Genomic DNA, 17092 nt, shown 5'->3' on the forward strand with positions numbered 1-17092 from the left:
CATTATAAAACCTCCTGCTGACCTAAATCATTATTTGAAAATCTCACGAAACTCTGAGCTGGAGCTATTTGCTCAAAATGGAATATAAGTGTGTTCTGTTTCTATGTTGTTACATAACAATATCAGGGTGACAATGCAATACCACAAATAATTTGCATCACCAGGCACTCTCAGAGAGAAACAAGCACCCACTCAGAGGCCCATCTCTTCGTTCCAAATGTGTTTTCCCCTTTAATAAACTTGCACACATGACTGAGTGATTCCTCAGCCAAAATGGCAGATGATGAAGGATGAGAGAGGAGTGTGTAATAAAGATTTAATTAAGTTTCACCATGGGATGTCTTACTGCGACTCCAGAGACCAGGACAGAGGAGTTCGTGTTTGCACAGAGCAGTTGTGAATAATATCTACACTATTCTTACTTTGACCTACATGTACTGAGAAGAGCATCTGAGAATAAACCCACATGAGTGCAGGTCTTTCTTCCTATCTCATTTTCACTGTGATACTGCAAAAGGGGTGTCCTTCTGGTAAACCGTAAGTTAACTTTAAACTGGCAATCTCTGCTAGAGATAATCTGGGCAGTGACACACACACGTGTGGCAGATCTCTAAATGTACATTGGATGTGAGGCTGCACTGCCTCTGCAGATGCATGTATCTGCAGAACGTTGAAGATTTATGAGCGATTTTCACCTCCCTGCGTCTTATCTTTGTGACGTTGATTTTTTATGGTCTCCATAGACGAGTCCCATCAGCACTTTACTTCATTCCCTTTGAAATCAATTCTGTCTCTTTTGCTCCTACTCAGTGTGGGTTACCATGGATACAATTCCCAAATGGTTTGGCTTGCACATGAATTTGTTTAAAAGTGTTACTTAGAGTGGAATGTTCTTTTTTGTGCAGCCAAAGTAAACACAATTTCCTAATTAAGCATAGGGAAATTATATGTACATTAAAGGCTATTAGATTTCTGTTTTTTATTTCTTTTCTTATTTAACTCTCAAAAGGATAATAAAATCTCTTAATTTAGCAACTTTTAGACCATGCATATTCAGGTACATGAGGACACAACCCCATGTGCCTCTGGCAATTCTACTTCACTTTGGAAACCAAAAAATCCTTTGCATTTAATCTACTCTGATCCAGTAGGAATCTACTACGCCAACATTGATTCTACAGGGCCTCCCTGTGCCAAAAGAGCAACTAAATACTTCACAGGGCTGCTTCTAAATCCCCAATGAAAGCACAAGATCTGAGTGGTGTGAACCCCATATGAACTGCCACAACTTTCTGAGCCGCGAGAGGTGGACAGAGAGGATTCAGTGGTTTAATTTGCGGAGGGTTTAATCAGGGTTAGTCTGGAATTAAAGGGTATACTAGGTGCATCTCCCACTGAGTCTTCAAATTCTTCTCCACTGAATCAAAATGTTCCATGAGTGGATCTAAAGGAAACAACCACATTCAGTCATATGTCTATTCAAGAGGTCTAATTCTGTCTGTGTGAAATATTCAGCACTGCAGGGGCCGCCGACAGCATCCGTAGCTTCCCTGGAGATTTCTTGGGGCACAGAGAGGCTGAATTTCTTTGTTTTACCATCTCTGTCTAATGTGTTATTCTTGTTTTCTCTGCTGTATTATTACAGTCCAAGAGTTTCCTTGCATTAACCTGCAACACTGGATATTTTGTGCTGGGCTTTGTACATGTGGGGCCTGACTGCATGTGCATCCCCACATCTCCATGTCTCTTATGTAATTCCAAGTAAGAGTCATTTAATCTAACATAGACCTTATTGGAGACAGCATGAGTGCGGAAGGTTGTTTACTAAGTAGCATGAAAACTTGTTTGATCAATCAAAGCAGTGTGAAGCAGTGCTCTGCTCTTATGTTGTTATTTTGTGATGCCACAAGCCTGATTGATCCTTGTCAGCGGGGGTTCTAATCAACAGAGCCATTGATTTTCTCTCCAGACTCTACAAGGTGCCTAATACACCTGCTGGCAGCCAGCTGACTGACACTCATCCCTGCTAACCAACAGCTGACACAAACTGATGCCAGTGCACTGTGCTGGAGAGGGTGAGTCACACATGCTCAGATAGATCCCACTCTCAGGGATGCTGCATGCACAATGTGAGATCCACTGTATTCTGAATCATATCTCATACACGTGGTATGTCACAGATGGGGTCTCGGTTTTGTAATCAGTGTTTTGTAACTGGTGGGCAAGCAGCAAGAGTCATCGTGACAATAGAAAGAACAAAACCTAAATCATCTTACCGTGACAAAATGAGCTCTGTCAAAGCTAAGCATAATTGCAATCTTCATCCTGATCAGCACTGTTTGTCAGGAGTGATTTCCGTCTGCGGGGAGAGTGCCTTAGTAAGCAGTTATTCTGCGGCAGTCACATGCTTTGGGCCGGGGCTCACAGCCAGCTGTCCCCATCATCACTTCTGACAATGCAGAAGGAGGTGGCGAGGCGAGAGTTTGAAGCAGACGTGTGCGGTCCAGGGCAAACTAAGAGCAAAAACAACAGCGAAAGACAACGTGTTGCATCACAACTAGACGGAGGTCTAAAAGAACTCCATCCCTCACTGTGAAATGAAAGGACTTGGCCATTCAAGTCGAGTTTTGATAAACATATAATCAGAGCTGCACAAATTAGTCAGTGACTAGTAAATTGAAAGAAATATCATTCGTCATCCAAATGTTCCAAATATTTGCAGAGCAAGACTTCTTATTTGTGATAATATTTTGTTTTGTCTTTATTTGCATGATAAAACATGACGGACAATGCTCACAGCGGGTCTTTTAAAATTGTCGCCCCAATGTCATTTGCACTTCCACTATCAAATAAAATAATATAGTACAGTTAGTTGGTGTAAGGCTTGTTTTCCTCATCACAACGTCCCGTGCACCAGCAGTGTGGGAGGGACGCCAGCAGCGATCAGTCAAGTGTAGGCTCAGCCCAAATCTGCGGGCAGATAGTTTAGTGTCAACTTTCTAAAATTGTAATTGAAAGATTTTCTTTCACTCGTGCAGAATTGCACCGACAATAAAGCGCCTTTCACTGCAGGACGACCAAATGACCAGCAGTTCCCCCGGAAATGCCCATAAGAGCCAAGATGAACAGACCGCATTGCTGCTCGAAAACTGCACACCCAGTAACCCCCCCCCCCCTCTCTCTCCTTCTACTAAAAACATGCACAACCACGCCTCCAGATACACGCGCACAAGCCCAAGCGGAGACACACCTCCTCCTCCATCACACACACAAACACAGTCACTCACACACGCGCGCACACAAAGCCATAAGCGAGAGTGAGAGCATCGCCGAGTGATGTAGAAAACATAATGAAGGACGACTGTTCGTCTCCGGGAGACACAAGGCAGGTGCTGCGGGGCTGAAGCTGCACCTCACGGAGAACAGGCTGCCTCCTCACCATGTCCGCCGCATCCGATCAACTCTCTGACGAGACGGTAAGGCCTCTCCCGTTCACTCACGAAATCCGAAATGTCTAAACTTAGCCGAACTCATTCTGTTTAGGTTTCCGCATCCCGGTGGGCTCTGTCCTGATCTGGGTTCGCTTGCCTACTTCATTCCTTATCCGCAAATTATGTCATTCCGGGCTCAAAGGCATCGGGTCAGCCGACAAAGGATGGAGGGCCGTCCCCCCGTGCCGCAGCACCAAAATAAAACGGGGTGCACGACTGCGTTGGATCAAGTAGCCTATTTGACAACGCTTCAAGGCTGAATGCGCCTCACGACCCCCGGGGACGCTTCGGGTGAATCTGCAGCAGATATGTCATCGTTTGGAAAACCCGGCAAAATTGATTAAATAGTTCTCCAAGTTAATTTTAGTTCGATATAAATTGGGAAAGAAATCGTACTTGATCGCCTCATAAATAAAGTATATAATTAGAAAATACACCCCTCGGTCTCTTTCATCTAATATCATTGCATCTTTCGATTAAAAGTCGCAGTCGCGTGTCACCTAAAGATCGGCCCGCACGCGCACATTAAAGTATCTACGCTGATTATTAGTCACTTTTTTCAGTCTTAGATTTGGCCCTGGGTGCACAACTGCATGCGTGCTTAATGGTTCCCTTGCTGTGTGCTGTAGCCATGGAGACAGCATGTGGCATGTGCTTTTATACTGCAAGGAAAGTGTAGTGCCCCCATTGAAAAGGAGCCTTGGACCACAGAAATGAGTTGAGGAGGGAATGCATACATTTACTGGGTCAACATGTCCAAATCTGCTTTCTCCACTGTCACTGAGAAATGTAATGTTTTGCTCTGCAAAAAAGAAAAAAAATCAGAATAGAAAACAAATAAATTCTTAAGATTTGTTTTTAATGTAGAATACACAGTACCAGTGCAAACTTATTCACAACTCCTTCAATAATTTGATACAACTTTATGGGTTATTATGAATGCTGGGCCACTGTCTGAAATGAGTAGACTGGGTTAGTGATCTACCAGTGAACTACATTTTTTTAATACTGTACAATAAAATAAAGTCTCACCAAATCTAATGCTATTTTTTCTAAAAATGTCATATTTATTTAGGATGGAGATATTTAAACTGATTGGATCTATGCAGCTTTGTTCTATTTAGTCCCTTATCAAACTTTCAGTTTCATCTGGAGGTAGATGTTAATTTTGTTCCCCTCATATTGAAACAAATGACACAGTATTTGTCCTAGATTGTATTCTTATCTTACAATCAGCCATTAATCAGAACCTTAGAGACTATTTCCCAGTGGAGGCAAAATATCTGATAATAGTAATGTAGCATGTAGCTTATACCATAAAGAGCAACAGCTTTTGTGTTTTAAAATGTAACAGTATCCTGAAAATCTCATTAAATAAAGGTTCATTTACATGAAAAAAACATTACAAAAAGAAAGTCTATTGTACTGTATTTATACTGTATTGATAGAAAATTGAGCAAAATTAAAAAAAAATAACAATGCATTTTAGCCTCTTCTATTCACTGATATTGACAAGATAAACAGATTGCTGCTCTACAATATGGTTCTAAAAAACAGGCAAAATCAGTGAATAACAGTGTCAGTTTGTTTGTCAAGCCTTGTTGTGAACAGACATGATATTTAGGTGTGTTGTGGACACATGACAGGGAGATGGTGGGTCAGTCCTCCCTCGTCACGATGAACAGATGGTAACTCAGGGTTGGCTTGTGGGTGAGTGCCAACAAGAAAGCCCATGTGTGTGTGAAACACATAAAACCCATTGTTGGAACATTTTGTCCATGATGTTCTTTATAAATCTATGTAAAAAAAAAACCTTCTCCGCATTAATTATTAAGAGATGAACAAAAGTTTTGTGTATCATTTATTCATACCATTTTATAGCAGCTTTGCTTTTCTGGTAAGGTTTGGATTGGGTCATAGACTACTTGATGTGATGATAATCCAAGACATACTGCAGTCATGTCATGTATTACTTTGAATTACCTTGAGGACATTTTCATCGTGACTCATAAATACTACAGCTGATATTGTCCTTAATGTTGCTGTGAACAGCTTTGTATAACAGGAACTTTTTAAAACAAGGTTTTAGTCAAACTACACATAAAAAATGCCATGAATGTTAAATTTTGTGTTTTTTTTTGTAAACAGCATAAAATTAAATAAATGCTGCAGCTCATTTTTAGCAAAGGGTTCCTTGCCTAATTTAAGTTTTTGTCTTGTCTCTTCTTGTGTGCTGATGACATTTAAACTGCCTCTAGCTATATTAATTCAAGCCTTAAAGGATAACTCATTGCTATGTTATTCAGATACATTGTTAAAGTGTGCTGTTTGGCATGAAGTTATCTTTTGACCTGGTTAGTAAATGAGCAGCTAAACCTGTTAAATTTAAACAGGATGAACTTTGCAGCTATCAGTTGTTACACTGGATGAATAGAAATCATATGTATGTTTCATGTACACAAATTTGTGTTTTTTTTTTAGAACATTAAATCTTGAAATATTAAAAGTGTAATCAACTATATTTGCTTTCTATTTCACAGGCTGTGTTGTTCTTAAATCCCACTAACTGGAGAGGATTGGAGTTCCTTTAAGATGACCCGAACACATCCCCCTGATATACTGGCATCAACTCTGTATCGGGACATTACGCTTAACCCCATCACTGACCACTCCATTTCTCTCCATTCCTCAAAGCAATGTGACTTGAAAATGATTGATAAATCAGAGATCATCAACAAAAGACACTGCCGTAGTTTTGACTTCATTGAGTCTCTAGATGATCCACAGTCCTTCTCTTCTTCGATGGAGTACCCTTACAAGAGGTCTGAGAATCAGACTTTAAACAAAGATCTCTGGAATGGACTAGATCAGCCAGGACATCTTCGCTTTTCATCTCCTGATCTTTTTAACACAAAGCAGTTCCAGCAGCACACTACCCACGACAAAACCAGCTATCTTACATGGTCAGATTCCAAAAAGAGATCAAGATCTAAAAGTGCTCCCAGAATCAAGGCTACCCTCACCCCTGTGCCCATCTCTGTATCTCCACCAGGAGCCAGAAAAGGGAGGGATGGACCTCAGACTTTGTCAGATACCTTGAGGGGCCCTGAAATACAACGAGAATCCTCAAACAGGGCCTTCTTGAATGAGGTGCACCCTATCAAACTACAGCCTCACGCTCCACTCTATGTCTCGGACTGTTTTGAAGAGGATAAATCAGACAAACCCATGGTAACCCCTCATGTCAGGTGTCGTGTGGACATTAAACCAGATGCTGCTGTGCTGCAGCACACTTCGAGACAGGTTTCCAACGTACAAACTGAGCATCCTTGGCAAAGGTACTCCCAGGCTAGTAGCAGGGGAGGTTTGTATGTACCACGGCAGATTGTCTCTTCACCAACGCCGACTCCAAGCGAATGCTATAGTGGAGATTATAGACAAGGATATTACTACACCACCAGCATGTCTCCTATTTCTTACCAGCATCTAGACATGCACAGGATGTCATCACCAATAGCACCATATCTGAGTCAGGAACAAAGAGCTTACTCAAATCCTAATATACCAACCAAGTTTTTCTACACAGATGATGCTGTTCGTTATCCTGCTCATCCCTACTCAAGGGCGTATTTTCAGGATGATCGGTCCAGTCTAACAAGCCTTGGTAGTACAATGACTAGTCAGTATGATCCAAGGACTCGATGGGTGCACACACTTCCTGTGAGGTCTTATTACACAGACCAATTAACCAACAGGGAGCCAGCACACTCTGTATATAGCAGGCCATACTCCACAAGTGAGGCAGGGTCATACTTCTCTCAAACTCCACTCACGAGAGGTTACTATGGAGAAGACAATCGTTTCAGTCCGTACCATACAGATAACTCAAGGTTGTTTTATTCCAAACCAGTCAGCTCTCCAGAGGAACAGTATTTTCCATCAAGATCATACCATACAGAGGGTCGCCGACGCCCTCGAATGTCCCAGGCCTTTTCAGATGACTGGTATCGTTCAAGTATTTCTGGTTACTCTAACCAGTCTTCTCAGGTCACACCACCAAGAGTCAGGCATGACCCTAGTATACCACCATGGTTTACTACCAGCAGTACAGACACAAGTCGACTAGGAGCGGATGCCAAAAACCATTCCAAGTCTTGGGACAATATACTTTATCCACGGCATGACAGAGAGCAATCTGTGCCACGTGGAAGAAGCTATGAAAACCTATTTTACCAAGCAAGGCATGGGGCGTCCTCAGATGTTACATCCAAACCTGTCATACTTAACCTTTCAAGTTCACCAAGGCGCTACGCAGCTCTGTCTCTCTCAGAAAACTCTTTGGAGAAGGGTTCAAGTAATCCATGGAGAAACAGCAAGAGCGGGAATTGGTTTGTTACTCCGGAGATCACCATAACAGACAATGACATATGTACAGGCAACAGCAGGAGACGTGATGTGCACTCCGTCAGCTGGAATACGCTTGGCCATGAGAAGACTCCAAAAGCAGCGCATCAAAAACAGCCCTTTAACACAACAGACATTAGCAAAGAAGGAAAACACAACAACTTCTCCCTCCAGCAGAGTCTAGAGCAACTGGATGAACTCTTAGCTGATTTGGTCGTTGACTACAAACCACCAACAAGCAGAAAGACAAGTGAAAATCTATTAGACCAGTTAAAGCAACTGATCACTGACGACGACAACAAAGAACAAGGACCCTCTGGACTAGAAAACTTGGGAAGTCTGAACACACAGCTCCCATCCTCGAAATCCAGCCCAGACACAGTCAAAGACCCTGATAGTGGGTGTGATGCTTTACAAAGGAGTGCAGAAGAATGTTCTCCAGACCACAGCACAGATGAAGAAGACACCATGGTGTGTGCTAACAAGAAGTGCAACCGCATTGAAAGTATGTTCAATGCTTGCTTGTACTTCAAATCATGTCACAGTTGCTACACATTTTACTGCTCACGAAACTGTCGCAGGGATGACTGGGAGACCCACAAAGAGACATGCCTGTATGGCCGTGTCAGCAGTGTCTGTCGGCACACTCTTAAGTTCTGCAGAGAGAACTCAGAGATCCACAAAGCCTTCTCACGCATTGCTAAGGCTGGCTTCCTCTCAAGAGGTAGAGGCGTTCTCTTTGTGGGCTTTGCTAATCCAGAGACAGCTGACAATTTCCTGCAAGTTGGGCTTGAGAGCCTCCTCATGTCGCCAACATACTTGTCTCTCAGAGAGCTGGATGGCTTCAAAGACAACCTTGGTGAATACTGCAAGGATCTGCAGCATGCAGGTAATGAGTATGACCCAAATGAATGTTTCCTTCTGAATGTATCCATAGCTGTTGGTGAGCTAGTGCCTAACAGACCTTCACCAAGGGTCCAAGCACCAACAGTTCGAAAATATGCAAAGGTGTCCTTGGCCTCCTCAAGCCCTGACAAAAAAATACTGAAAAAGGATAGTGAAATGGAAACTCTCATCCTCACTCCCCCTCCAGGCACACCCGACATTGACAAGGAAGGAGAAGAGGGAAGAAAAGCCAGAGAGGTGTGCTTTGTCAATATCCAACGTGAGCTCAGGACCAGGGGAGTCTTTCTTCGTCACGAGTACCCCAAAATCTATAATCAGCTGTGTGAGTTTGTGGAGAGCAACAAAAGGTTCACTCCCACCACGATTTACCCAATAGATAAGAGAACAGGGAAACAGTTTATGTGCATGATCATGGCCGCATCTGAACCAAGAACACTAGACTGGTTGGGTACCCCTCATCTCTTGGATGATATTATATAGCATAGCACTAAATAGTAATGATAATGATGTCAGCTACCCTAACTGTACTTATTGTAAATCCATAGTTTGATTTAGAAATGTGTATATATTTGACTAATCTTTCTCGTCTGTCTCCTTTTTTTTCACACACATTTACAGTGTATGAACACTTTTGAAAGTTGACTTATGTTGTTTTTGGCTTGTTTTGCTCCTGTTGCACTCAAAAGTTAACAGCCTGCATGCAGATGAGGCTCAAATCCAGTTATCTGGGTGTTAAAGATGTAGGAAGATAATGTATGAAGCACACAATATTCAGGGAGTGCACATGTAATTGCCTCCATGTAGTAGTTGGCACAGCTAAATCACATGTTGTAATGGTAACCTACATTTAATTTCTCCATCAGATGTTATATCAGAAAACTATATTTCATGTTGCAGTGGTTGTACTATTACAACGGTTTAGTATTTAAGTATTATTTCCTTGGTATTCTGTAGTTGTGTAGATATTCTTTAATTATCACTTTATTAGTTATTCTTTCATAGACATAGAGGTACAATCAAACCATGTGTTTGTTTTCCCACTTCATCAAGGATTTTTGTTGGAGCGTTTCTCATCTGTGAAAAGGCTTGATGTCAATCTTGTATAAATTGCTTTGTTAGAAAGTGGCCTTTATTTGAAAACAAACAAATGTATTTGACACAAAGCAATGTATGGGGCTAGCTATTTCTAAAGGCCTGAGAGCTCTAGACATAGGTTGTTTGAATTACTATTGTAAATAGATAATTATTTTGCCCAAAGCATGTTATTTATATTCAGATATTTTAATATTGTTATTGCTTAAAGTAAATTTACGATGTTAATGAGAAACCATTTGATGCTTAGAAATGTAAGAGGTACAGTATACCATACATTATATATTGAATATTAGAACACCCAGACCTAGAGACCTTATTGAAACTAATACCACAGTATGTTCTTAATTAAACCATATGCAATGAAAGAGCAACCTTAACATCTATGTTGTGAAATCCTATTTTAATAAAGATACAGAACAATTCATTTCAGTTAAGAGCTGCTAAGGCTCTGTTTGCACTAAAACGTAAACTATAAAACAATAATGTTCCTAACATAGTTGCAGCACTGAATTCAGACATGCCTGCTTTAATTACCATTGTTCACTAATCTAAGGTTGCTCTTTTAGTTGATTATACATATATCTTTGTGCAAGACTTTCCTGGAGTTTCTATTTTGTGATGTTTATAACCTATATATAAATATGAAATAAATGGAATTTAAAAAGCGACCACATGACTCTGAATTTCTCACAATTCAAATGTTTTAGGAGGATGGTTTAAACTTTGGATCAGTAGTCACTGTTTAGCTGAAGAATTAAAGATTTCAGGCTTCATGTGTTTTGAGGGTTAAAAAAAACAAAAAACATAAGAGGAATCCATCTAAGTGAATCACTAAAGCGCCACTGAGACAAAAGACTGTTGTCATCATCTTTTAAGTACACGTTTAAAAGTAGGCATTACTATTTTCAATTGATGAATTGGGTGTGAAGCATGGCCCTGTGACAGACAGGCGACGCTGCCCCTCGCTTGAAGAAGCTGGAATAGGCTCCAGTCTCCCCGTGACCCTGAATAGGATAAAGCAGGAATTTTAAAATGACTGCATGAATGAATGACAACATGTATAACAAACATGAGACAACACTCAACATTTAGTCAAGTTGTTAACTATGGATTTGCATTCCATATCTTACCTCTCCATAGCCCGTGCTTCCTGTGGCACAACTTTCTTCAGTTTCAAATTGATCAATTGGTGGAGAGTTTCTCACTGTTTTTGCACAGTGAATGTGCAACAACACACCTGATGCACCGCACTGTGTTGCTCAGTGCAATACATTATTTTCTCCAAGTACCTTCTTATTATTCCGTTATTACAGCACCATCTTGTGGCGGAACCCATCTATTACCACCATCAAAATTCTCCAAAAGAACCTCTCAAATTCTATCCTCAATTGACCTGAATTGATAAGAATAAAATTAAATGAATCCAATAATTATTTATCAATCCTAAAGTTGGAAATTGTTTTTCTGCATAAATGATATAGTTATTTGTCAATTATTCGTTGTAAAAAAAAAAAGTCATTGTACAGTCATTGCTGTGTGCAGGAATGAAGCCTCTGACTGAAAACACTAATTGCATTGCATTCATCTTTGTGTAATGAGCTCCAAAAAACATTCAATATCTTCATTTTACCTACCTATTAGTTAATCTTCTCAACTGGTATATGAAAATATCAATGTGGAAACAATATGAAAATGCTTGTACAGCAGTTAATTCATTCTTAGTTGATATGGAGGATATGACAGGAGCACTTAGTACTAATGCATTATTTGACTCATAACATAAATTTGCAATAAATCATCCTATTTGCATTTTGATTTTCTTCTTCAAGAGTGCTCAATATTTCACTTAATTCAAATGAAAAAGAAATAGACATTTGAGATTTAGATCTCAAATAATGCAACCACATTCTTAAAATGAAAAAGCATTTCTGCAAATGCATTTTGATTTAAATTATGGTCACGATTCGCTTCCTTAGTTTTTAGGATTGTTGACCATTTTAGAGTGAAAGCTCCCTTTAATAGCAATGAGTCCCTTTGTGCGCATGCGGGTTGCGCAGGTCTCCTCGTGATGACAGCAAATGACAGCACTTTTCGCTCTAGCAGAAACCAGTGTGAGACGGCTAAGCGCCAACAAACAATTCTCCTGACTCGAGAAATTTCATGATCAGCTGAGTTTAGAGACATTACGAACCACAAGTACAGGCTAGTAAGAATTGGTAAGTAGCTCAACCTATGTTAGCATGTGTTGTTGGTTACGTTTAGTCTGGAAAGGATCTTGCAGTCTACGGCTAAGCTAAGGTAGCTAGCCAGCTAGCTTATCGTTAGCCTGTTTTGCTTGACTAGCAAACGTTAGCTAAGTTAACTTGGTTAACTTGGTCGTTAGCTGGCTACTGCTATGATAGCCAATTCTCTAGGATGCTTTATGTGCCCCTCCTCCAAATCAGTGCAAACACTATTTGTACTTTACGGGTGCGAATGTAACACCTTAGTGTTGGGGATTGTCTTAGTTTCTTTCACATCGTTTTCACACGTTAGCTGTTATTTGATATAAGTTAGAGCTCTTCTATTTATGATATAAAACAGGTTAACCTCGCAGACGGTAAAATACATTAGTTGACGTTAACCTAACCCATCTCGATTTGTTGGCTACCATGCTAAGTCTAGCTTTTATAGAGCGTCGTTAAATCAAGGACACTATAAACTTTATGCTTCATAGCAATTAGCAGCAGGTTTAACTGTCAAAGATTTTTGGGCTAAATTTGTGTTTATCCTCCTGAGCCGGTTAGATTAAAATTGTAGTTCCAGCCGAATGTGTGACGTTAAAACATGCTAGTCCTGGAGAAGTAGTGAAATGGCTTTCTGTCACTTAAAATGATGAATGTTTAAACACAGAATAACACTGTCAGCTGTTCGTGTTATATCAAGATCATGAGAAGATTAAGGATTCATCATTGAGAAAGAAGGATTTTCTTTGATTATATGGCTAACCAAATAATCATTCATTTCAAACATTTTCATTTTACTTTGTACAGATATAGAGTTAAACTGACGAATAATATATTAATGATTATTGAACACTTTGACAGTGACTTGTCTTTAATGATCCATGCTGTTATCTGCCATATTTCACTGAAAGTCAGGCTTTTACATTAAAGCTCAGTTGCCAGCCTTAATAACTTTTTACCAGCTAATCATATCCAGTCAGCCTCAACAGCCTCATTTTCTGACAAAGATGACTGTTGAGTTAAGTTTTTCCAATGGATCACACTTTTGCTATTTGTGATAATTCCTCAGTATATTCATCACTTGTCAGCATTAGCATTATGAAAGTTATTCCTGATAACTTAAGTCAGCGGTTGTCATTCCAGTTGATGCTGACTCATAATGTCATATTTCTTGTTGTGATATCATCATCTTCTGTCTATCTTGTTGTAATTTTTGTTTCATAGCTGGTGGATTTAAATCGGTGCTCACTTAATTTATGTCCTGATGTATTGATTAACTCTACAGTATTGGGGGGGTGGGGGGTGGCGGGTGTTAAACTGTAAAGGCGACTTGGTTGAGGGATGTTTGCTCCCCCACATCCACCACGGCTCATCCAGGATTTTCACATCTTGGAATCCGTATCAACTCCGCAGTGTACATTGAAATATCTTGAGTAATAAAACATATCTTGGCCTCACTTCATTGGTGTGGCTGACCTTGTACCTGTTCCACAGATGAGAAATACACTTGTACTGGGACCAATACTAATGGTGCACTCTTGGCATGAATAATTTCTTACTGTTGGTTGTCCTCAGTTCAGTACATTAAGGCCCAGTCCCATTTTCTCCCCTTGGCCCTTTCCCTTTGCAGAAGTTTGCAGAAGTAATGTGCCCGTTTTCTTTAGGATGTCAAGGAGCAGTGGTCATCTATCCATCCATTTAGCCTCTAATATCCAAGATGAAAGTCTTGACAACCACTTCATCTTGTTGCTTAAAAGAAAAGGGGCAGCTTACCTCTGCATGATGGAGAGATAAGGCCATGGGGAAGAACTGGGGACTGAGCCAAAGTTAAAGCACCTATGGCAAACAAGGTTAAATTCCCCAATAGCAGAGTGTGTTCTTCAAAACTTAGCATTTAACTTTAAAGATTATGAATAACTTGAAGGTTTTTCTTTTATTTGTTTTTTTTAAATCTTAATATCAAATACCTTTTACCCTAAAGAATACTCTGACAGCACCCTGTGATTAAACAAATATTCGGTTAAGTAATCAAAACAGTCAGTTCAGTATTTCCAGAGTAAGCAACCGAGGAGCCAAGTCATGCTGGTTTAAGAAATGCATGCCCCCCCCCCTCCCTCTTCTCTGATCCCCAGATTAGCAGGTTAAATCAGGAAGAGGAAAGTAAGAGAGGAGTTCTTGAGAGGAGAGGAGAGTGGATTCTCCAGCTGACCATCCCTAAAATCTGACAGAACATTTAATGCCTGCATTCACTTCTTAGTTGTCCCAAAACATTTCACAGAAGTGTTGAGGCTCAGGAACTAGCCATATGGGAGGAAAAGTCACTTTTAAAACCCACATATGGTTTAGACTATTTGCTTTTATGAAATTATAGGAAAGGGAAGTGTGAAGGGGATGTTGGTTCAGAGTCACGAATGCCTTTAGTGGAAAGTGAAATCCTTAAAACATCTATAAAAAACACTTTGTTCCATTGCCTTTATGTGTGTGGGACCATGTAGTGGGAGGAGTGGGCTGAGTATTTTACTTTCAAGTACTGTTGTTTGGTGCATTGTATTTCAAAAACAATTGTAAACCTCTTCATTATGTAACTTGCGTTTGGCAGACATGCCTTTTCTTTTGTTTTTGCCCTGCCTCTTGCCTCCAATTCTACCTTGTTGTTATAATACTGGTGCTGTCACATATGTTATGGTTGAACAATTGGTTCCCTTATGATTCATCTTAACAGTATTTTGTGATTCTCAACTACAAAGGTGCTTTCATACAGCATATAAAGTTGCAGATTATGGCTTCTCGCGCACTGTTTGGTTTCTCTTCTGCTTCTGAGTTCCCCTGTTCTCTCCACAACTGACTCACCAGGTAGCTGCATACTGATGGTGATGGGCACAAGAAGCAGTGATAAACAGCAATACACCCTCCCCGCTCGCCACTAATAACCAAGTTGCCTTTTCACTTCTATGTGAGGAATGTGCTTATTTGAGAATATGATTGTGTATGTGGATGTCTTTTTTTTCTTTAATTTAATAAGCTACACAAGACTGATGTTTTCCACTAATATCTGACATCTTGTGCAGTGAACATTTAGAAAGCCATCTTAAGAATGGTCCATAACAGCACCTGTGATAATGTCAGTCCTCATCTTATACCATGTCTGCCACAGAATTTCACCTCTGTGCAGCATCTCTGGATCGCTATCCTATTATTTTGACATTTTAAAAGTAATACCTTCCGCCTCTCTTAATATTTATACTTGATACTGCCCAAGTTTACTTCTTAGTCTAAAAATGTCCAGACTGGACCACAAGTAATCGTTATTTGGCAAGTGCTTTACTTTTTCACCCTGTTCAGTATCGTAAGCCCGGGACATTAAATCCTGCAGAACTTGACATGTTATATTGTCCCTCTAGGTAGATCACATTTTAGTGATTTAGCAACATCTCTTATTCATTCTTATTTTATTTCTAAGCTTTCATGCAAAATTCTGTCATATCTGCTTAAACAGCAGACTCGCCACATTAGACAGTGAACACACTACGTTATTGTGTTTGTTTTTTAATGTTGATAGTCAGAATTTCTAAGGAGGGTGACCTAAAACACAGTTTTCCTCTTAACTGAATTGTCAAGTCAGAAGATAATATATATTTTCCGGTCTAAACCAGAGAAAACTTGCTTGATGCATGAGTCATCTTTGGCTAGAATTGTGTTTTTATTTGTTTTGTTTTTTATGCAAAAATGAAGACAGTCTAGCATATTATTTTGAGATTTGTAATCTTTTTTTCTTCTTTTTTTCCTTTTGGTATGGGAATTCAGCACAGAGGCTATCATTTTCTGTTAAAATATACATAACCAATTTGATTTGTCAGGCATATCAACTCAAGTGTTGTGGTTGTCTCTGAGCTTGTGTGGGATGACACTGCCTTGCAGTCATTCCCACTCCCCAGCTGTTTATCTCTGGTCTAGTCTCATTCTCTGCTCAGAGCCCTAATTCCACATTTAAATCTGTGTTTTCTCTGTTAGCAACCCACCACAAAGAGGCTTTTGTGAAAAGGATTCACTGAGAAATCATTCAGATTTCATGCACTCAGCTGGGATTGTATATTTTGGCTGTGCTCATCTTGAAAAGAAAGAATGATTTGCATTTTCTGCTGTAGTGTCTCTTGGAGCTTTTGAAAAAGCTTGTTTTTTTTTTGTTGTCATTGGGCCAGTGCGTTTGAAGCACACTGAATGCAAATGTTCACAGATGGTGGTCACCATTTCCTGCTCTACCTTTGAATTAATTATGAAATAATGGATCTATGAATGGACTTTAAAAAAAACAAAAAAAACCAACAACTAAGAAACACTTATCTCAGTATATGACGAGAAAAGTTCAACCAAAACATTGCAAAATTCTACAGCTTATAATTCCTGATTAAGAATTAAAAGAAATGTTGCTGCCGATACACACATTTTTATATATATATGTATATATATATATATATGCCAATATTTACAAAATCTGTTAATGGGTGATGGGCTGGTTTAAAAAGTTGTTTATTGTTAAGGTGGCACCGAATTCTCAGCTTGCATATTTCCATATCACATTATATATGTGATTGTGCTTTTAGTGTTAATAACATACCATTTAGCAGCATTCATGTGTATCTGTAGTCATATTCGTATTCTCTTTACACATTATGACATAAAAGACACTGTGCCTCCATTTGTCCTGACTCACTCACTCACATTAACATCCTAATCATCTGACATCCAAAGACTGCAGTTTAGTCAGTTGTTCTTGCTAAAATTGGCTCCATATTTCCACATATCCATGTATGGAGCAAGCTCACAATAATGCAAGTTCTTCCTTCCTTCATGATGCCCGCAGTGGGAACTTACAGTTTCTATATTTTCTGCTGGGTGTTTTTTTTTTGTCTTTTAAGAAAAAGTTGATTAAAAGGCCTAATTATTGAAACTGCAGCTTTCAGGTTACAGCAA

At 39.7% G+C, this 17092-nt stretch overlaps 2 protein-coding genes across 5 annotated transcripts in view; both read left to right on the forward strand.

The window, feature by feature from the left end:
• Window positions 1-3235: 3235 nt before the first annotated feature.
• On the forward strand, window positions 3236-10558 carry unm_hu7912 (un-named hu7912). Its single transcript, XM_072388324.1, has 2 exons — window positions 3236-3476; window positions 6032-10558. Exon 2 carries the CDS (start codon window positions 6084-6086, stop codon window positions 9279-9281), a length of 3198 nt encoding a protein of 1065 aa, XP_072244425.1. The 5' UTR covers window positions 3236-3476; window positions 6032-6083; the 3' UTR covers window positions 9282-10558.
• A 1398-nt stretch (window positions 10559-11956) lies between these two features.
• The window catches only part of gapvd1 (GTPase activating protein and VPS9 domains 1), a 29074-nt gene continuing 23938 nt past the window's right edge, over window positions 11957-17092 (forward strand). For all 4 annotated transcript variants that reach the window (XM_072388325.1, XM_072388326.1, XM_072388327.1 and 1 more), the window contains exon 1: window positions 11957-12112. The gene's annotated coding sequence lies outside the window, so the exon portion shown is untranslated. The remainder of the gene's footprint in view (window positions 12113-17092) is intronic.

Source organism: Leuresthes tenuis, unplaced genomic scaffold, assembly GCF_036924035.1.
Source record: "Leuresthes tenuis unplaced genomic scaffold, fLeuTen1.0.hap1 SCAF_6, whole genome shotgun sequence".
NCBI classification, from domain to species: domain Eukaryota; kingdom Metazoa; phylum Chordata; class Actinopteri; order Atheriniformes; family Atherinopsidae; genus Leuresthes; species Leuresthes tenuis.

Coding starts and splice junctions, on each gene's coding strand:
- unm_hu7912 (XM_072388324.1), top strand. CDS start 6,084: ATGACCCGAACACATCCCCCTGATATACTGGCATCAACTCTGTATCGG.